Below are 20,492 nucleotides of genomic sequence, written 5' to 3'. Positions count from 1 at the left end.
CTCCTTGCTACGGTAGGAGAGTCCTCCATTTGCTAGTAAAATTTTTGTTCATTGTGCCAAGAGCTATATCGATCTCTATAATTTAAGTCATTTTGGAACAGTTGAGAGACATGTTTCCAACAAGGATAATTCAAATTGTAATGATCGATGGAACAGTTGAGAGACATGTTTTCATATAATTAAACCCTAGTAGCAGAAGTTTAATTTGATGAGACAGAATGCGGATGAGTTTACTTATTTAGGGCTTGTTTGGGAGTGATTTTCGATATATACCAATAATAACTTCTCTATATAAACACTGTAAGTGGTTTTAAGTGATTTTTATAGAGAAGCACCTATCATGTGTTTCTCCCCAAAATTACTTCTAAAATTGCTTAAAATGATTATATGAAAAAAAAACACATGGAAGATGCTTCTTTCTAGAAGTGATTCCAGCCTATCTAGATCACTCACAAACGAGTCCTTATGCTAGGAGTTGATGGGAAAAGGAATACCTCCTTCATTTCAGAAACCCAATACAACATGCAGGTACACATTTGGATCAGTTTACTTTGTCAAATTTGATATATGATAATTTAAGGCTAAAATGGTTGTATACACTCTATTTTTTATACAATCAATATTGAAAGAGGGAGGATTCGAAACACATAATTTCGGGTGTATGGGTAATTTTTTTTAATCACTTAGAAATTAGGAAAAGTTTATTGATCTTATAATTTTTATAAACAAATAGTAATCATCTAGAAGGGCTATAAATTGTAGTATCATAATTAATCTGGACGTGCACAGCACGCGGTGTAGACTCAACTGCAATGGATCAAGAGAGAGAGAGAGAGAGATGGCTAGCTAAGCTTAGGTTACTTTTTGGCGGGAGAATGTTCACCACAGCCTCAGGCAGAGAGGGGTCACCACCAAAAAAATATCCTCCATTGATTACAAATATCTGCACACATATATTTTTATCATCAATCATCATCATCAAACAAATATTAATAGTCAATTAATTTGTTTAACACACTACTAATTAATCCCTTTGTTTTTTGTCCTTCATTGTCCTTGAAGATTTAAGCCAATCCCCATATGATCTCGTCATCCATCCAATCCTCACCGTCCAATCTCCTTCCTTTTTTTTTTGGTAACAGTCCAATCTCCTTCCTTCACTCTCACAGAAGAGAGACAACCTCAAAGAAGCTCAGCTTTTCTCTTCTGGTCTCCATCACTGGTGGGTGGCTCTGGAGGTTACCTTCTCTCTCTCTCTCTCTCTCATTGATTCATTTTTTCACTTTCTTGAGCCATTTGAGCGCCTCCCTTTTATTTCGGGCAAAGCTTTTGCAGCAATCAAGCCATCCACAGACACACTGAAAAGATAAGGAGAGAGAAAATGTGCATATGAGTGAGAGGGATGGATTATTAGGGCATGTGTTTATATATTTTGTTTTTGTTTGTTTCTTTGTTTGCTTCTTCTTATTTAACTCCGTCTCTTCCCTGTTTTTCCATTCCTAGCTAGCCTCTAACTTTCCCTTTCCTTTTTCCTTCACTTTCCTTTCCTTCTTTTCCATTTCTCGGGATCTGATCTCTCTCTCTCTCTCTCTCTCTCTCTCTCTCTCTCTCTCTTGGAGAGGATCAGTTCAATTCCCGAGGATTTGCTTTGCTCTTCTTGTTTGTTTGTTTATTTGTTTGTATGTTTTGTTTTTGTGTCTGGTCCTTTCTTTTCTGTGCTTCTTTTTTGTCTGCTTCAGTGGGATTTCACAACCAAAAAGTTAAAAAGAGTGACGAAAGCCAAGCTTCCTATATTGTCTCCTACATATATATCTCTAAGCTACCATCTGGCTGATTGGTGGATATACGAGGTTTACTTGATCAACCAGATCTGTGTGCAGCAGTTTTAGCTTCCATAGGGGTGTTGTCACCGTACAAGATTACCAAGGTTGTCATCTCCTCCTCTCTTCCTCTTCCTCCCTTCTTCTTCTTGATATCATCGTCTTCTTCTTCTTCTTCTTCTTCTTCTTCTTTTTTCTCTTTTTATTGGTTTTTAATTTTCTTGGTGATAATATTTTGATCCATGTGGCCAGCTGCATGAGTGTATTAAAATGATCAGAGATGAAAATGGTACATACCATTAATCTTTGGAAGCAAAGCACATGAAATATTAGCTCGAAGCTTCGTCGAATATTAGGCTCGCTTAAGATCAAATATATTTGCTTTAATTTTAAAGATGGTATCTTCCACTGTTCATGCTTTGTAGGATGATCTTTGTTTTCTTAATATGGAACAACATGGATCGATCATCTGGCTGTTTTCAGCTTTCATGTTGTGTGCTCATCCAAGCCGCATGAGCAAGAACACTCATACTTTTCTTTGATTAGCTTATCTTCCATCCATTTTTTAAAAAACCCCTTTGATGGAGTTTTGATGGAAATCAAAATTACCAATATACTTTCCGTACCACCTCCTTTTACGACATGCATGGATCTATTCTCTCGAAGATGTCATACCATCTGGTTTACATGAAAAGAAAAATCATTAAGATGAGTCCTACATGCATTATCACATTTTGTTTTTGGTTAGATGAGTCCTACAGCTATGAAAATAAATTAGTGTATTGTTTAAGTTACCATGTAATTAATATTACTACAGCTATATTAATGATTGATCCATTTCCTAGTTTCTTATGGTATAGACAAAATTATTTTCGTAGTCGTTTAAATTAAATTTAAGTATGATTATACTTTTTTCTTCTTGTTCATAATTTATGCTATTGATCATCCAAAGTCAACTTTTTGTCATTGCCCCCTCAGTTTTCACCATTGTTATATGAGACCCCTTTTTCTTTTTATGTTTCTTCAATGTGTATAAATCTGCAATCTGATTTCTAAACTTCTTATGGAAAAAGAAAAAGAAAAGTGAATCAGTTTGAGCGAAGATTACACGTAGATTCGCTTTGATTAATGTTTCTAATTCAAGTAGCTTCATCAACTTTCATTCATCTTCATCATCATGCCATTGTTAAACTCTTAAACTCATGTTTTGTTGTTAAGCTGTCGAATTTAGTTGGATGAACATGTATAGATATGCATGATATAAATAAAGATCCATCTTCTTGTTTTGTATAGAATCTACTTCCAGATTTCAAAATAGGCAAAATAAAAGACAGAAAGAAGACGAATTACTTATTTACCATTATGGAAATCTTATCTCTATATGATCTCCTCTATAATTAATCCGCCAACTGGTTTCCCAAAATCTCTTGTCTCGTATATATATAGGTTCGTTTTAGGCAAGTATTGTCTTTTTAATAAATTCTATTTTATAGGATCTTCTTTATTTTGGCAAGTTTTAGATTTTTTTTTTCTTCTATTTTCCCATTTTATTAGGATGCTTATTAGCGCCTAGGGTTCTCTATAGGTATAAATAAGTACAAACACTTTTTGCCTTTGGACGTAAGATTTCAGTATCAATATTCACTAAAACATAAGAGTTTTCTGTGTTTTATTCTTTTCGCGGTGGAATCAACAAGTTAATAGAGGGCTTCTTTCATGGCATTGTGTACTCTAAGAATCAAAAAGAAGCTCAGTAGTAGTTGTGGATCTCGTGTAATTTCTTTCCCTCCATACCGCTACGTGTTGCGTTTACTAGCTAGATTGGCGTGGTGCATATTATATATTCCAAAGATCGGAATTCAACTTAGCATTAAAAACTTTGCAATATTGTTTTGTTGCTAAACAGTTTGATATTTTATTTTACTGCAAGAAAAAACTAATCATATATACGTATGTTTGTGTATTACTTAGAAGTTAAGGTATGTACACATTGATGTTATATAGAAGGACTTCACGTTTGATATGTGTTCGTTTTCTCTCATGACCGGGAGGAAGCATTTGTCATAAGTATATTTGAGTTCATATTTGCTTATTATTCATGTTTTTCTTTTGGGGCTTTGATTGTGTTCATGTTTGAAATGCAGGTTTTGGATAACTATACGGAGAAGATGAATACTTTTTCACATGTACCCCCGGGCTTTAGATTCCACCCCACGGATGAAGAACTTGTCGATTATTATCTTAGAAAGAAGATTGCTTCGAAAAGGATTGACCTTGATGTCATCAAAGATGTTGATCTTTATAAGATTGAGCCGTGGGATCTTCAAGGTACTTGGTAATTCATTCATGCTTTAGTTAAACCGAGAGAACTTACTTAATAATCTGCTGATCCTCTTCACCATTATTGTTGTTGAATTGGACAGAATTGTGCAAAATAGGAGCTGATGATCAGAATGAATGGTACTTTTTTAGCCACAAAGACAAGAAGTACCCTACTGGAACTCGAACCAATAGGGCGACAAAAGCCGGATTCTGGAAAGCTACAGGAAGAGATAAGGCTATTTACTCAAGGAACATCCTCATTGGCATGAGAAAGACCTTAGTCTTTTACAAAGGCCGTGCTCCAAATGGACAAAAGTCAGATTGGATAATGCACGAGTATCGACTAGAAACTAGTGAGAATGGAACTCCTCAGGCAAGTATTAATTCTTCTTATGCTTTCTACGAGCCTATATATCAATAATGTATATGTTTTATATGTTTCTTAGAAGGAGAATCGAAGCAAGGATTGACGAAATTGTACCCCCCACAGTTGTATATGTTTCTTTGTCTGTAAGTGAAGTTATTATTTCTAACACCAAAGATTGTTATAATTGGACACAGGAAGAAGGATGGGTTGTGTGTAGGGTGTTCAAGAAGAGATTGGCAACAGTGAGGAAAATAGGTGATTATGAGTCACCATGTTGGTATGACCAAGTCTCATTCATGCCAGAACTTGAGTCTCCAAGGAGATCAATTTCCCACCCTTATGCCTCACCATATCACCAGCAGCAGCAGCACTATTCCCAGTGCAAACAAGAGCTTGATTTGCAGTACAACATGCCACATCTTCACCACCATGATTCTTTCCTCCAGCTCCCTCAATTAGAAAGCCCCAAGGTTCCTCAGTCAGCCCCATATGGTTCAATGTTGCAGTCTTCCACACTCACACAAGAAGAGCAATTGCAGCAGCACATCAATCAGCAGCAAAACATGTTCAACTCATCGTCGTCGTCATTGGTGCTTTACAACAATAATGATCAGCAATCTGTTGATCAGGTGACCGATTGGCGTGTGCTCGACAAGTTTGTTGCGTCGCAGCTGAGCCAGGACCAGCAAGATGCTTCCAAGGAAGTTACAAATTACTCCAATGCAGCATCAATGTTTCATGTGGCCAACATGCTGGCCAATGAGTCTTCCAGAAGGCCAGACAATGAAAATTTGGGGCAGGACTATGCCTCAACATCCACCTCTAGTTGCCAAATTGATCTGTGGAAATGATCAGAACATGAATATTACATATAATTAGCCAATACATGATACTAATTAATCTTAGGAGGTACAGTACTTCAAAGGGATCAAGAAAACACAATATTATTATAATCCAGCTGCTGTACATAAGAAAACACAATGCTATTTCTCTACCCTATTCGACTTTTGTGCCCTTTGATGTTTTAATGAAATACTAGGCAGCTAGCTAGGTAGAACGTATATGTTTAATTACAAAATAACTTAGTCAAGACTACGTGGATTGTATGGCGTAGCAGTACTTGTTGAACTATCTGGCCAATATATTTGTTGAATGTATTTTCGTTATTTCGCATGGCCCAGTATTCTGTTTGATTATTATGATTTACTGAGTAAAACTCTCTGTCTACATGAAGCACGCAGCAGCAGTGACACAACGATTCCTCTTTACTTTATGAGAAATAATGTAATCAATTGTGTGTGTGTGTATTTTTTTTATCATAAAATCAATTGTTTCCAGACTAAATGACTTGGTAGCATTCTTGGTATGTGATTGTCCTGAGATATTTTTGGAACATACAATTTTGTTAAGTACTTTGAAAGAACATGATGATCATACGGTGGGCATAAATGAAAGGTAGAAGACTGAGTGGCTTAATTGATTGTGGCACATTGTTTCGAAAATGCTCTTAATTCGTATAATTAATATTTGAGCAAGACTTGGGAACTGCCACTTGTAGTTTGCGAAATTGAAAGAGAAATCAAAGTAAGGATCATAAGAGAGTAAGCTGGCGAAGAAAGGTTTTGTCTTCCTGGAAATTCGTATGCTGAGGAAAGGTTCTGTCTTTGCAGACTGTTAGCATATGTTGGCCTAAGTATCCAACTTTTGATAATAGAATTAGAGTATCGAACTCAAAACTAATCGCCTACGGGCAAATAGGGTTTAATTTACCGACGATATACTATCAGCAAGATCTATTCTTGATTTAGTCCTACAATTGTGATGCATGCACTCCACGTATATAAGGTGGCGATCGATGAGAAAAAAACACAAAGTGATTTGGGACATCATACATCACCATAAATATCACAAGAGCCTCAGCAGCTGCTGTCCAGTATATATGCAAGCTGATCTGGAATTAATGGTAGTTAATACAGTCAGTTATAGACTTTGTTCAATATATATTTAGTCGATCTGTTGCAACAATTCTAACTGAAAAAAAAAATGAATTCTGTCAACAAAAAAATAAATTCAAAGGAGGCTTTGTATCGAAGGCAATGGCGAGCTGTTTGAGAGAAATATTTTCCAATCTTCAACTGAGAAATAAGAAAGGAATTGGCACAATTAACAACTAAGTTTTCCCGGCTCCCTATGGTTTAGTTTCTGGAATAGATAACAATAGCATAACTTGAAAGAGTTGTACTTATTATTGTGCAGAAATCAAACTAGTATGACGATGTGTTGCAACATTTAATTATTAACTTACTTCGGTTTTAGAATTTGAATGTGATACCAAAGAGACTATTTGGCATACCTTGAAAGAAGATGACTTACTCGAAAACAGCTAGAATCGCTTTTCTTCGACAAGATATTCGCAGTTCCCTCAGTTTGTTGATGAAACTAGAACATAAAAATCAGATAGAACTGGGAAGCACCATAGAACACAATACAATAGAAGAGGTGAATGCGTTGAAACATGCATGCAGCACATCCATGCTTAAATTAATTTAGATATCAGTCACCCACCTCAGCTAGCTTCCCAGCAACAAGTTTTGCAGATATAGATTTGTTGGCCCGCGTGAAGTTCATTTAAAATTATACCAAGGGGTACAGGATAGGGGGGGTTTAAATATGAGGAGGACAAAGTCTGAGATTGTTAAAATAATGAGTGTGGTTGCTATGGAATATTGACCTGAGAGCATCTTCTCTTCTCTTACTTGAGTTGAAGTCAAGCATGAAAATCCCTTTTAAGCAATGGCAAATTCTGAAGGGACAACATCATTGGGCGTGCTGTCATGGACTCATAATTCATCAAAACTATCTCTATCTCACAGAGAGAGAGAGAGAGAGAGAGAGAGAGAGAGAGAGAGAATGCTTGGGAAATGGACTCCTCAGAGAAGAAAAAGATAAAAACGAAGTGGGTGCTTTCTTTCTGACCAAAGAGAGTTTGACGTGCTGGGTTTTATTTGTTTTCTTAACTTTTTCTTGCGTCACTTAACATAAAAGAAAGGACCAAACTAAAGACTGACATTATTCATTTTCTGTCAGCTGGCCTGCACATGAGAGAGAGAGAGAGTTTGCTTCACCTGGCCAGCAAAATCCAGAACAATAAGCAGACAAGTGTGAAACTGATTGAGTAATTAGGGTTTGTTCTTGTTCACATAACAACATTACATGTGTTTTGTGGTGGACTAGGATAATAAACATCATTCTTTACAGCGGCATGTGAAGAAAAGCAGCATCATTAATCCTGTCCTTCCTTAGTCGACGTTTCTTAAATCCCAATTTAAGCTCCACAGTTCCCGGAGTCCAGGACTTGCCTCTACTACTACTCATTTGTTCTGCCTTTGCAAAACCACGAGACAGCGATTATGTTATCCTTAAATATTGAATCAATCCATTGCATATTTGTGTATATCATAAATAATTTTTGGTCCACATCCTAATTAAAAATTTGGGTATACTATTGATTTGTCCCTTGAACTTGTACCTTACTTTCAATTGATCCCCTATCCTTTTTTTTTAGAAAATTAAGGATATGAACTTTTTTTTTTTTGCAAATTTCCCCCTTGCCGTCTAAATCTCTCTCTCTCTCTCTCTCTCTCCCTCTCTCTCTCTCTCTCTCTTCTTCTTATTCTTTTCTCTTCCCTCTATCTCCGTCTTATTCTCTATGTCTGTTTTCATCTATGGCCATGAAGTCGTGAAGTCGCCGTCGCCGTCGTCGAGCCTAGATCTTGCAGCCTTTATCCAGGCTGTGAAGTCTTCGTCATCGAGCCTAGATCTTCGATTGTCCTCTCTTTCGTTTTCTTTTTCCTTCTTCTTTTTGCCTCTATCTCTCCCTTTCTTCTTCTCCTTTGGCTAAACCCAAAACCGTGGGACTTGGGGGCAAGGGTTAGGGATGGGTTTTGGCTGGGGCTTGGAATGGATCTCGCGTGGGGATGGATTTCGGCTGGGGTTTTAGGGTTTAGGGTTGATGGGGTTGCTGAAGTTGATATAGATGGGGGAGGGGGGTTGGCGATAAGGTTGTTGGGGGAGGGGAGTGGCGATAGGTTTGGTTCATTCTTCTTTTTCTTTTTTTTCTTTTTTTTCGTGTGTGTGTGTTGTTTTTTTCAATTTCCCTATTTTTCTTCTTTTTTTGTTGTTGTCAATTTTCCTTTTTTTTTTTTCTTTAGTGTCTTTTTCTTCTTTCTTTTTTTTTGGGTCTATTTTTCTGTTTTCTTCAATATTTTTCCAAAACAATAATTTTTTAAAATAATTTAACTAAAAATTGGATGAAATGTTGCGGATTTAGACGGCAGGGGGGAAATAGGCAAAAAAAAGAAGTTCATATCCTTAATTTTCTATAATAAAAAAAGAAAAAAAAGAATAGGGGGTTAATTGAAATTAAGGTACAAGTTCAGGGGGCAAATCACTAGTATACCCTTAAAAACTTATTACTTTTTTAGAATGTAATAGTAAACTAAGTACTTCTATCACATAATTAAATAAGATGTTGCGGTTGTGTGACTTGATCAAGCCCTAGATGTGAATGTGTGCATAATCCCATGTTGGAAAAGTACTAAAATAGTCTACAAAAGAATATTGGTTCACTAGCTACTAATAACGCGACGCTTTTTGAGATACAGTTTCGTACTTGGATGGATTTATTAAGCATAAACTCATGTAGGTGATTAAGTTATCGACAATATCGATACTGGATCAGATTTAATAATTGGCCCACGCTGGGCTGTACAACAATAGAATGAAGCTTGTTTATGAAGCATAGATTGTAACATATGGTAATGCATGCCCATATGCGCATCGATCAATCTGATCTGATGTATTACTGTTTATTTAGGTGATGTGCCATTCTTTGTCACTACTGAATGAAGTATATATGACATTTAGGTGGCATATTTCTCTCAGAAATTAAATTATTGTCTGAGGTAGAGATAACATAGACGCAGACGAAGCTAGCTCTTTATTTAGGCTGAGAGGTTGACCATCTCATTCGTATGCCCTACATTTAAACAAAGTAGAGAGTGTTGATATACTGAACTCAGAAATGAAAAAAAATAAAAAAGAAACTTTTGTACGCCTGCTACATTCTATATACATACAATAATTGGGGATGCGTACGTGTGTATATATATGATCATAATATTTATGTACCCTATCATAGTACAAAATACAGACCTAGCTATAGCTCTACATTATCACCTATATATATAGGTATACACACGTTATCAAGTTGTACATTGACATTGAGAAAACTAGGTTTTTTAGCTAGGGTTTTGAGGGCAGAGCGAGCGACACACATGGACAAAGAGGATGAGAGTTGAGAGGGAAGGAGGGCACATTCCCTGATTGGAGGCCACCCAAAAAGGAGACAAATTGATGGTTGTTTTGTTTCAGTGCTCTGCTTTATTATTTGTTGATGGTTGATGCATGTTGTTTGTCCACTTGATAAGAAAGAGAAAAGTAAAGTCCAAGCAATGGGCTCAAACTTGACCTCTAGGAACAAAAATATAGACTTCCCTACCACTTTTATGGTGTGCTTTGCTATATATTAGCTTTTATGACACTCTTCATCAACTTTAAAAAGCTCTCATGCCATTGCCAACCGACTTAATTTGCCTCTCTGGTTATGTTTATGGTGACTAGTATTAGATTGGATTGAATATTCTTTAGCATGTTTAAGGAAGAAATAATTTTTTTTTTTTTTTACCAAGTTGAAGGTAGAGGATGGATTACTCATGAAAGAAACTTATCCCATCTAATTCCCACAAAATGGTAGGATAACAACACCTTATAAGTAATCCCCATTAATCCCCCCAACATGGAAAGTCATTCACCCCTACCTTCATTTCCTCCTTCACCATACCTTAGATTTAGTGACTTTTCCAATCCAATCTAATACTAGTCCCCAAACATGGCCTATATGCCCCTTCCTCCTCTTTAATTACCGCTATTCTTAACCCAAATAACACCAGGGAAAATACCAACAAACTATAGAGCTTAATCCTAGTTTGATGCAAATTATTGCACCCAACATCTAGAAAATTTATAAACATATTTACAGGAGAGATATTCTATTGGGTGCTCGACTAGTGTGCCCATCCGGGTTATGTATATGGGGAGAGAAAATAATGAACAATTTGGTGAGGACCAGCACGCAGGCCGGCCCAATGATTACAATATTTGCGTAGATGGCATGCCACACACCACACACCCCATCTGCTTCATGGTAACAATATTGTTTTCATGGTATGGTCCATGCAATAAGTTGTTTTGCCTGCCAAGAGCAGCGGACACTAAAATATATATGGGAACTTTCAGTCTCCTTTTTATTGAGGAATTTCTCGGATGCATAAGTAGTGACCTTGGTTTTGAATCAACGTAGGGAAAGCTTTGCATCAAACGAGCACCTGGATCAAGTTGATAACTAGTTCCCTAAATTTTATTGACTCTCATGTAAATCATTTCTTGCAAGTGCATTGTTGTGGCTCATTCTCTTGCTAAGTTTTCTTTTAACTTGTAATGAGGCAATGACATGGGATGGTTCGACATTTACCATCCAACCGATATACATCTTGATTCATAATAGTTGGAAGTTCCGATGTGGCGATGAAAAAAAGAAGATAACTACTCATCTTTTCGATGCTGATATTGTGTTTATATCTATAACTTTGTCATTTTAGATTTATATATAAATTCTAGATATTAAAACTTCAATACTGCTTAATCACACTCCAATCCTTTCATTCCAAGTGAAATCTCACAGCTCCATCCAATTGCTAAAAAAGCCCTTTTCTTTTCTTTTAATTACATTAGAGGGACCAATGGGGTTTAGCTGAGTGGAAAAGGGCCTTCACTTGCAGATCAGAGGTCTTAGGTTCGAATCCCCACAATATCATAATTGTGTAGTTTAAACTTGTTGGCACTAAAACTGAACAGATGGAGATAAGTGCAACTTACAAGAGATGTAGACGATCTAGCAGATCGATTGAGTGATGGATGGAGATTCTTCCTGTCTTCAGATGCTAATCCTGAATAGAAGATAAGCGAAGCTCGTGAGATCTATGGAACCGGTGTGGAACCAGCCTAAGACCCTCCGATGCTCAAGTAAGATTGTTTTTAAGAGCTTTTGTTGTTGACCATATAAAAGTATAGAAGTAAAGCTTAAAAGTCTTACCCCTGTATTGTAGTGGAGGGGCCTTATTTATAGAGGGCATTTTGTATGCTCTTGGTACTCATTTTCGATGTGGGACTCGTGGGAGGGCCTTCTGAGGTCGACACGAGTCTTTAGATATTTTGGGCGGAGACTTCGAGGTTGATTCTCTACAATCGGTAAGGGATGCCGATTGTAGACGAGCTTGGCCTGTAATGGCTGTTCGCAATTTTGAGACTATGCGATCGGTGGCCGATGCCGATTGTCCGAGGCCTTGGGTACTTGGGCGAGTCTATAAGATCCACGTGTCGTTGTACGAGTGGAGGGTCAGATATGGTACAAACAAAACTTTCACTTATACTCAAAAACTTACATTAGAAGGAAATAAGATAACCATGAATTCCTTCTAATCCTAACTAATTATCCTAGCCTCCATCACTAATTCGGCTAACCGAAAGACTTGAAAATTCTATTTCCTTGACAGGCCAAGCCCAAATAGAACCCAGCCCATACTGAAAGATTGACCAAACTCTAAAATCGATCGGTGATCGACTGACCAAGCAGAAGCCGTTTGATATCAGATCATCGGATCACAAAACTGAAACACCATCACAGCCAATCTAGCCTCACCACGTAACACCCGCATCATAAACCTCATCTCTCTCCCTTCTCTCCCAAGTCTCTGAGCCCCCAAAAATGGTCGCGTCACTGAGATTACCTTCTCTGAGCTCGCTCTTCTTGCCCTCCGTCACCCGCCGTTCTCCGGCGGTTCTCCACCGCCACCATCACCACATCCTCCGTACTCCAGTATTCTCGGCCTCCTTCTCGGCTCAGACCACGGTATCCGAGACCGATGACCGAGTCGACACTCAGAAAAGAAACCGAGTCCAGGACCAAGCCGTCACTCCTCGGTCGAAGGACTTCAATGCTTGGTACCTCGATGTCATTGAGCAAGCTGAGCTCGCCGATTATGGTCCGGTTCGCGGCACCATGGTCATTCGTCCCTACGGTTACGCCATTTGGGAAGCCATTCAAGTAATTCTAGCTCCACTACTTGCATTGGATTTATTTGTTGCCTTAATTTAAAATTAAATTTAGGGGTTAATAAAAAATTGTTATTTATTTTGTAGGATTATCTGAATGTGAAATTCAAGGAGACTGGTCACAGTAACATGTATTTCCCACAGGTATTATTAAATTACAATGCTTTTTTATTTTTTGGTTTTTATGTTATTCCAAATTTTAATATATGCTTACAAGTTATAACTCTTGAGTTGTTTGATTATGTGGAATGCTGCAGTTTATACCCTACTCATTTATAGAGAAAGAAGCTAGTCATGTTGAAGGATTTAGTCCTGAATTAGCAGTTGTGACAATAGGAGGAGGGAAGGAGCTTGAAGAGAAACTTGTGGTATGTTGTCCTCTATCGCGAACTCTTTTTGTATTTTGTATTTGATTGTATAAGCTGAACTATTGTGTTCAAACTATTGAAGTTACTGAATAATTATGACCGAAGGTGTGCAGGTTCGACCCACAAGTGAAACCATAGTAAATCACATGTTCACTCAGTGGATTCATAGTTACCGTGATCTTCCCCTTATGGTTAATCAGGTATTATGCTTTCTCACATCATTTGCAGCATGCTTCAACTTTCATTAGAGGAATTTGGGTTAAATTTGGGTTTTTTGTCATGGCTAATTTAATTCAGTGGGCGAATGTCACAAGATGGGAGATGCGGACGAAACCTTTTGTGAGGACTCTTGAATTTCTCTGGCAGGAGGGCCATACTGCTCATGCCACTCCAGAGGAGGCAGAGAAAGAGGTTTGCATCTGACATAATGATTGCCCTTAAACAGTAGCAAAATGAATACCATTTGGTTAATGCATTACTGCTGCTGAACTGCAGGCTATACAGATGATTGACGTGTATACAAAATTTGCTTATGAGCAAACTGCAATACCTGTTATTGCAGGTCGAAAGTCAAAAGTAGAAACATTTGCTGGTGCTGTGAAGACCTATACCATAGAAGCTATGATGGGTGATCGGAAGGCATTACAGGCTGGAACCAGCCACAATCTTGGGCAGAATTTTTCTCGTGCCTTTGGAACACAGGTATTCTTCTATGATAGTGCTGTCCTTGCAGTTTTATTCCTGATGCTTCAAGAAATCGAAGCCTCATTTGTAGTATTCTATTTAAGGGAATAGAATCTTTAATCCTCCTTCTAGAGTCTTCAACTTATAACATTGTTTCCTGTAATTGACTAATCATTATTCTTGTATGCTTTAATTGTATATGATCCATTTGACCAAAATTTGTGCTTGCACAGTTTACTGATGAAAGTGGACTAAGGCAACATGTATGGCAGACTTCTTGGGCTGTCAGTACCCGTTTCGTTGGTGGTATTATAATGACCCATGGAGATGATACAGGTTTAATGCTTCCCCCAAAGATTGCACCGATACAGGTAAGCTAAAGCTGGAGAACTTTTTGCATTTTATGTTGCTAATGCGTGCTCCTAGAGTTGTGGTGATTTGCTTATATGTATGTAAATCAAAAGCTGCAGTAAGATTGTCTTCAAAACAGACTTTTTGAGAAGTCCAATCCGTCATACATCGATGTCAGTATCTTGGCATATTCTCTGTGAGTACAGGAGTATCTGGAAATTTGTTTGTGAGTTTGGTTAATGTCGCAATTTATTGGGATTGATTCCTTAATATGTTCGGCAAATGCAATAGATGTGAACAACTTCATAAGCAAAGGAGCAAGACAATGGTAGAATAATCTAACTATAGAATATGTTCAAGATAAGCATTTGTGTCGATCTTTTGTGGCTTGTTATTTTGTAACAAATCTATAAGGTGTATCTCATTGATTGAAAATTCCGATGCATAAAGAGGGAATTTATGATGTCACAGTGAAAGGCACTCTGTTTTGATAACTCCACATATTGGGTTCTTTTAGTTTTTTCTTAATAGAACAGTAACATGGAAGCCGGCTTAGGACTTGCTTTCCATGGACATCGAATCCATGGTTAGATTGTCCCTTGTGTTTGAGAGAAATTCTGTATCCAGATTGTGTGGATGTGTTTGTCAATTTTGTGTTGTTATAGTTCACCGTTTGGTTAAGAAATTTTTGAAACAGAAAGCATCCATTTGATCTTCTGGTGTATTGTAGTTGGATTAATATATTCTCCCACTCTACAAAATTATTTAGAGTTTAGCATTCTTTGTTCTCATAAGAATGGATACTTTGTCAGGCTTAAAGTTCATTTTGGTTGGCTTGTTTAGTGTGTTTTATGTGTCTATGCATGTATGCATGCATGCCTTTTTTTTTTCTTATAAAAAACTGCATTGGTTGCTTTAGGTGGTGATCATACCAATTTGGAAGAAGGATGACGATAGAGCAGTAGTTCTTAATGCTGCATCATCTGTAAAGGAAGCACTGCATGCTGCAGGCATTAAAGTTAAACTTGATGACTCTGATCAAAGAACACCAGGATGGAAATTCAATTTCTGGGAGATGAAGGTTTGTGTTTATCCTTAAGGATAAAGCAGAAATTGGTACTCTTTGGCGTGTTACTTTTGGCATAGCAATCGTATGACTTGAGAGCAACTTATATATTTAGAAGTTCTCTGTGACAGGAGTTGAAAAACTTACATCTATTAGCCATCTCATTCATTCTCATTGTTTGACTTGCATGAGAGTTGACTGGGATGTTCGCCTGACACTTTTATGAATAAAATGAGCCTTTCCTCATTCTTAGACTGGTATTGGTCACATGTGAACATATACTTCCTGTGAGTTAATCGTTTCTTTTGAGTGCTGATTCTGTTGCAGGCACAAATAACGTATGGGATCTATCATTTAGAAGAAGCTATTTATAATATATTTTCTTTTAAGATAAAAGTAGCTGCATGAAAATGTTCTCTTGTTGTCAATCACCCCAATAACAGGCCTTAATTTTGTAGGGAGTCCCTTTAAGGATTGAAATTGGCCCTCGTGATGTTTCAAGCCAGAGTGTGGTTGTATCTAGAAGAGATGTTCCTGGAAAGCAAGGGAAGGTTTTTGGAATATCCATGGAGCCTTCGGTTTTGGAGGCTTATATCAAGGACAAGTTGGATGAGATCCAGTCGTCACTTTTGGAAAAAGCAAAATCATTTCGGGATAGGTGCTTTCTTGCTCCAACATTTATCACTCTACGGTCTTAAGATGCTTTCTGTTTGATAGAGTTTTATAAGGCATCTAGTAAAAAGAATTGAATTGATAGTAGTACTCAAATCATCTTAACATTTATTATTCCCTTTTACTTTGTTGGAAAATTATGGAGGAATTGACAAGAAGAGAGGTCTTTTGGCAGCAATATTGTGGATGTCAGCTCATATGATGAACTCAAAGTTGCAATCTCCCAGGGAAAATGGGCAAGAGGTCCATGGTCTGCTGGGTATGTTTATCTTGACTTTTTTAATTCAATAAATATGAATTGTTCTTCTGATGCTGATATTGAGCTCCAATGATTCGTACAGTGACAAAGAGGAGTTAAGAGTAAAAGAAGAAACAGGGGCAACCATTAGGTGTTTTCCTTTTGAACAGCCGTGCGGGATTAAATCATGCTTGATGACTGGTAACCCTGCAGAAGAAGTAGCTATTTTTGCAAAGTCATACTAAGAGTTTCCAGGTTTCCTTCGGAACTGATATTGCCTGCTGCACAGAGGAAGTAGCTATTTGTTTTATGTTTCCTGTTTTGTCAAAGTGATTTGTTGTAATCATGTAACATAAAAATTGCTATGAATTGTCAAAGCAGTTCATTTGCTAATTTCCTTTTGTTCTCATCTTTGGATGTACACATTGTCCATTTGATTATATGGAAAATTTGGGAAGCTAGAAATAGATTACTTTTTAAGAATTGTCAGCCTATTATTAATAAGTCAGTGTCTCAAATTAAAATGACTTTAATATCATTATTTTGTGGTATATGAATTGCATTTGATATCTATTTGATTCTCAAAAGAAAAACAAAACTTTCTAATTAAAGAGGAGAATTTAACTCATAGTAGTTGTGGTCAAATGCACAAGCAAGTGGAAACCAAGCGAATAAAACACACACAATGCGCTATGTTTCGGCATTGGACTGTGAAGGGTTGGTAAGGAATTAAGAACGTGCAGTTCCATCAGATGCTTCTCTAAACCCAGGTTTTCTTCTTCTATTTTCCTGTGTTTTTGTTTCCTAATTGTTAAATTACAGGATGCGAGGTCTAAATAAAATTGAAGTAGAACCATTTTCTGTACCCCTTTTAGTTTTGGTTTGAATTAGATGGCTACAAAAATCCAAATTTCTTTCACTCTGCTTTGTACAAATCCTCCTCTTATTGCATACTGTAAACCAGCTCCAAGTGTAATTTGGAATCATAGTCATGTGAAATGAGATAGAAAGTAGCACTTATCATGATACTTCAATTGCTATAGATGCATTGGAAAACTTTTCTCATCAATACATTACTCAAGATATGATCATAATCAACAACTGATTCCTTCTGTTTCAGATGTGTTTCGTAGTTAAGGCTTTAAGGATGTACAGGTAGTTTTGGTTCTGCATTTTCTTTTATCCCTCATACATATCTACACACGTTTATCGCATGCGATCAATGATGTTGGTAAAACTAATTACCATGCCTTGGAATCATTTTACATCACAAAGACCAGTGCCTTGATCACAGAATCCATCCCGATCAAGCAGTCTCTGAGGCGGAGCACTTAGCAGAGGGGAAGAGGGAGTGCCATAAGCATTTCGTCGACTGTTCCCACAACCTAAGCTTGCTCTTGTGCTCACCCCTGTGGTTGGGTTTGTCCCACTTGCATACTTGCAAAGAGCCTATATGAACAAACCCAAGAACTAGTAGGAATATGCATGCTAAAGAAGAAAATGTTACAAACTTCCAACACAGTAGTAGAAATATAGCTGGCTAGGTCAGTACCTGCTTCTGGGTGAGGTCCAAGACGGCGTCACTGAAGTCAGCACCTTCAATGAGGGCACCCCCGAGATCGCTTCGGGTGAGAACTGATCTAACAAGCACGGCATCTTTGAGATTAGCATCATTAAGGACCTGTGATCATCATAATTATTAAGCAATGGAAATAAAACTAGGTAGTCTTTCAACTAACTCCTTTAAGTTTAATCTCAAAACTGTGCCTAAAACTATGCCAAAGTCAAATGGTTAAGGATTTTGTGCTGAGCTTTCAGGCAATACCATACGATCCATCAATGTGTCGCTCAAATCCGCACCTGTAAAATGTCAGAAGATGTTAACAAATTAAAGATTTTGTGTATGAAAATTGACACCTGATACAGTTGTGAAGATTAGTTTTGTTGTAAGATACCAATGCAATAAGATTCCTGGCAAAGATACCAATCCTGGATCATGGATCATGATAAGAAAAGATGCAGTAGCTGGGTTGCAAATCTTTTAACAATATAAGAACTTTTGAAACGCCAAATAAGTGCAGGTTTCAATAGAGTGTTATGCAGCGGTGTGACAAGAAATGCTCTAACTTGCAGGGCTGGATGGATATGACCTCTCAGGAATGGAAATAATGATGAAGTGGGGTTTTCTGTCTTTCTGATGTGAATTATTTACTGGATGATGAAAATGCTATAGTTATTTGTACTTCTAGTCTGTCAGTGTCACTTGTGCATATTGCGGTTTCTCTATAAGTGTACGATACGACGTTCAACGACAGCAATCTTACCTGCAAAATTTGCCTTATATGCGACTGCTTTCTCAAGGTATGCACCATTGAATGTTGAACCACTGAAATCAGATTCCCTCATATCCGCAGAAGTGAAATTGGCTCTTCTGTATTAGTCATTTAGATTGATTATAAATACAAGATTGCACAAACTGAAAAAAAAAATGCTATAAAGCAGCAAGCTTGCAATCAAACAAAACACCATGTTACAGATAGCAACAACAAAATCAGCTACATTCATGTTAGCTCCTTTTCTTTGTAAAATTGGTCCAAATTATGGGCTATGACATATGGCTAAACATGACCCAGAGATGAAAAATTACCTGAAATTTTCATTCACATGTACAGCTTTCCTGCATGACAACATTGGAAGGGAATTCAACCTTTATACTCAGAACCCAAAATTGCTTGCAACATACAGTTTCTAAAAAGAAATGGGACCTGAGGTCTGCAGAACCAAATTGGGCAGCTGATCCAATCCCAAATTCACCAGGTGTGTCAGCTTCAAACTTATTGAGATCAGCAATGGCGGGCATGCCAGAGCTAAAGCTAATAACTGCAGCTGCCATTGCTGCTGAAACAATGCTTCTCCATTTCTTTGAATCTTCATTAACTGTCTTGCATTGCTTGCTGGAACAATCTAACCTTTTTGAGAAAACCCAGTAAGCTAGTATGCTTGAAACTTAGATGTTCATTACCAACAGTAGCTTACATATGCTAGCTAGGAAAAGAAATGCTTACCATGAAAATGGTGTCTCTCAGGGTCTAATTGGCAGACCAGTGAAAAGGGCTTGTTGGAGAGGGATTGCAGACGAATTGGGGGAGCCTTTGGATTTGGAGAAGAAGTGGTTAAGGATTTAATGGATAGTGAGGAAATAAAAGTGAGTGCCATTACAAAAGTATTTGGATGCTAGGAAGTATAGAAGTTGGAATATGAAGTAGGACTTGGGAGAAAAACGGATTAGGAAGGTTTAAGTTAAACATGGGATGAAGCTCATCTTTTGTGGTGGGGATGGGGGCACGTGTTTGTTTGTTCTTTGGTTGGTGGTTTGCCACTTGTTACCAATTCAAATCTTTACATCAAGGGCTCTAAAAGCTTGAGATAAAATGGCTCTTAACAAATACTCTCTTTCTACTCTGGTTAACAAAAGTATTGGATTCAACTGTTGGCAAACCGCATAATGTTAAAATTTACCTCCCAAATCCTACAATGTCCAACCCTTCTCCCTTCTTGGTCTCTCTTCTCTGCAACTCCCTTTGGTTTAAGGGATTTTCCCCTGGAACCAACCCTTCGGCTAATAAACCGGGCGACTCTCTCCCCCGTCATGTTGTAGAGAGATTTTCCTCCTCAGTTTTATGTTGGGTTTTGCTTCTCCCCAATTTTGTGCTAGATTTTGTTTATTCCCAGTCCTTTTTGACTGGCTTTGAAAATCCTTTATGTTGAGAAGGTAGAGTTGCTAGATCCAGATGGATCTTTCATATTGGGTACTGGGAGATCATGTGAGATGTTGGAGGTGTTGTGGTCTTCTTTGCCCAAGTGGATGTTGAGCAGTAAGGCCTTTTCACTTTTGCTGCTTCTGGTTCCTTGTTCATGCAGAATCAATTGTTCTCATGGTCTCTCTATAGCACTGGTGCTGTAAAGAGTCTTCTGGATCCTCTATCTGTAAACTCTAAGTGAGTTGGGCTTGAATTTGTAATCTTGTTGGATTTATTTTTCCAAATTTATTGTATGCAAGGACCTCCATTTAGAGTGTGTTCTTCTTGTACATCTCTTGTATTTACCCTTTTATTAATAAAATTATACCTTCTTCTTTTTTTTTAAAATTTATAAATATCCTAAAATGTCAAAATTCACATCAGTAATTCCATAACGTCAAAATACAATCCAAAATGCCAAAAGCTTCACACTCCAAACTCCAAAATATCAAAGATGTTTAGTATAATCCAATCTTAAACATTTACCGGAAAAAACGAAACCCAGAGCAACGGTCCATCGGCTTGTCTACAGGCCCAAGCAATAATAATTTTAGACAAACTTTGGGTGTCGA

General features: G+C 37.5%; 3 protein-coding genes and 1 long non-coding RNA gene across 8 annotated transcripts; 2 read left to right on the top strand and 2 right to left on the bottom strand.

The window, feature by feature from the left end:
- Window positions 1-1,167: 1,167 nt before the first annotated feature.
- On the top strand, window positions 1,168-5,682 carry ANAC026 (NAC (No apical meristem) domain transcriptional regulator superfamily protein). The gene is made up of 4 exons (XM_021954586.2): window positions 1,168-1,927; window positions 3,965-4,148; window positions 4,244-4,515; window positions 4,704-5,682. Exons 2-4 carry the CDS (start codon window positions 3,989-3,991, stop codon window positions 5,358-5,360), a joined length of 1,089 nt encoding a protein of 362 aa, XP_021810278.1. The 5' UTR covers window positions 1,168-1,927; window positions 3,965-3,988; the 3' UTR covers window positions 5,361-5,682.
- On the bottom strand, window positions 4,012-7,248 carry LOC148294482 (uncharacterized). 4 transcript variants are annotated; one of them, XR_015836024.1, is made up of 3 exons: window positions 6,863-7,248; window positions 6,402-6,460; window positions 4,012-5,348 (listed from the first exon to the last, which is right to left on the bottom strand). It is a non-coding gene; the product is annotated as an uncharacterized LOC148294482 (long non-coding RNA). The 4 variants fall into 4 exon arrangements; XR_015836023.1 differs by having other exon boundaries at window positions 6,883-7,248; XR_015836026.1 differs by lacking the exon at window positions 6,402-6,460.
- A 5,011-nt stretch (window positions 7,249-12,259) lies between these two features.
- Window positions 12,260-16,603, top strand: LOC110753645 (proline--tRNA ligase, chloroplastic/mitochondrial). Its single transcript, XM_021954585.2, has 11 exons — window positions 12,260-12,733; window positions 12,829-12,885; window positions 12,999-13,109; window positions 13,223-13,309; window positions 13,407-13,520; window positions 13,605-13,811; window positions 14,027-14,164; window positions 15,064-15,225; window positions 15,669-15,868; window positions 16,058-16,141; window positions 16,224-16,603. The coding sequence occupies exons 1-11, from the start codon at window positions 12,395-12,397 to the stop codon at window positions 16,363-16,365; spliced, it is 1,641 nt and encodes a 546-aa protein (XP_021810277.1). The 5' UTR covers window positions 12,260-12,394; the 3' UTR covers window positions 16,366-16,603.
- Window positions 16,604-17,119: 516 nt separating this feature from the next.
- LOC110753644 (Pentapeptide repeat-containing protein) lies at window positions 17,120-19,412 on the bottom strand. Of its 2 annotated transcripts, none has more exons than XM_021954582.2 (7): window positions 19,186-19,412; window positions 18,886-19,084; window positions 18,768-18,797; window positions 18,445-18,551; window positions 17,946-17,980; window positions 17,673-17,801; window positions 17,120-17,569 (listed from the first exon to the last, which is right to left on the bottom strand). In XM_021954582.2, the coding sequence occupies exons 1-7, from the start codon at window positions 19,334-19,336 to the stop codon at window positions 17,378-17,380; spliced, it is 843 nt and encodes a 280-aa protein (XP_021810274.1). In that variant the 5' UTR covers window positions 19,337-19,412; the 3' UTR covers window positions 17,120-17,377. The 2 variants fall into 2 exon arrangements, with proteins under 2 accessions (XP_021810274.1, XP_021810275.1); XM_021954583.2 differs by having other exon boundaries at window positions 18,886-19,089; window positions 19,186-19,323.
- Window positions 19,413-20,492: the final 1,080 nt, after the last annotated feature.

The sequence above is a fragment of the Prunus avium genome, chromosome 5, assembly GCF_965620075.1.
Source record: "Prunus avium chromosome 5, drPruAviu1.hap1.1, whole genome shotgun sequence".
Lineage (NCBI taxonomy): Eukaryota > Viridiplantae > Streptophyta > Magnoliopsida > Rosales > Rosaceae > Prunus > Prunus avium.
Note: the sequence above shows the minus strand (reverse complement) of the source record. Positions and strands in the feature narration are given on the sequence as shown.

Excerpts from the sequence above, each read along its gene's own strand:
- ANAC026 (XM_021954586.2), top strand. The coding sequence starts at position 3,989 with ATGAATACTTTTTCACATGTACCCCCGGGCTTTAGATTCCACCCCACG. Across the intron at positions 4,149-4,243 it reads TGAGCCGTGGGATCTTCAAG|AATTGTGCAAAATAGGAGCT; the intron begins GTACTTGGTAAT and ends TGAATTGGACAG. Across the intron at positions 4,516-4,703 it reads GTGAGAATGGAACTCCTCAG|GAAGAAGGATGGGTTGTGTG; the intron begins GCAAGTATTAAT and ends AATTGGACACAG.
- LOC110753645 (XM_021954585.2), top strand. The coding sequence starts at position 12,395 with ATGGTCGCGTCACTGAGATTACCTTCTCTGAGCTCGCTCTTCTTGCCC. Across the intron at positions 13,310-13,406 it reads TTCCCCTTATGGTTAATCAG|TGGGCGAATGTCACAAGATG; the intron begins GTATTATGCTTT and ends AATTTAATTCAG. Across the intron at positions 13,812-14,026 it reads CTCGTGCCTTTGGAACACAG|TTTACTGATGAAAGTGGACT; the intron begins GTATTCTTCTAT and ends GTGCTTGCACAG.
- LOC110753644 (XM_021954582.2), bottom strand. The coding sequence starts at position 19,336 with ATGGCACTCACTTTTATTTCCTCACTATCCATTAAATCCTTAACCACT. Across the intron at positions 19,085-19,185 it reads TGAGAGACACCATTTTCATG|ATTGTTCCAGCAAGCAATGC; the intron begins GTAAGCATTTCT and ends CAAAAAGGTTAG. Across the intron at positions 17,570-17,672 it reads TGGACCTCACCCAGAAGCAG|GCTCTTTGCAAGTATGCAAG; the intron begins GTACTGACCTAG and ends TTGTTCATATAG.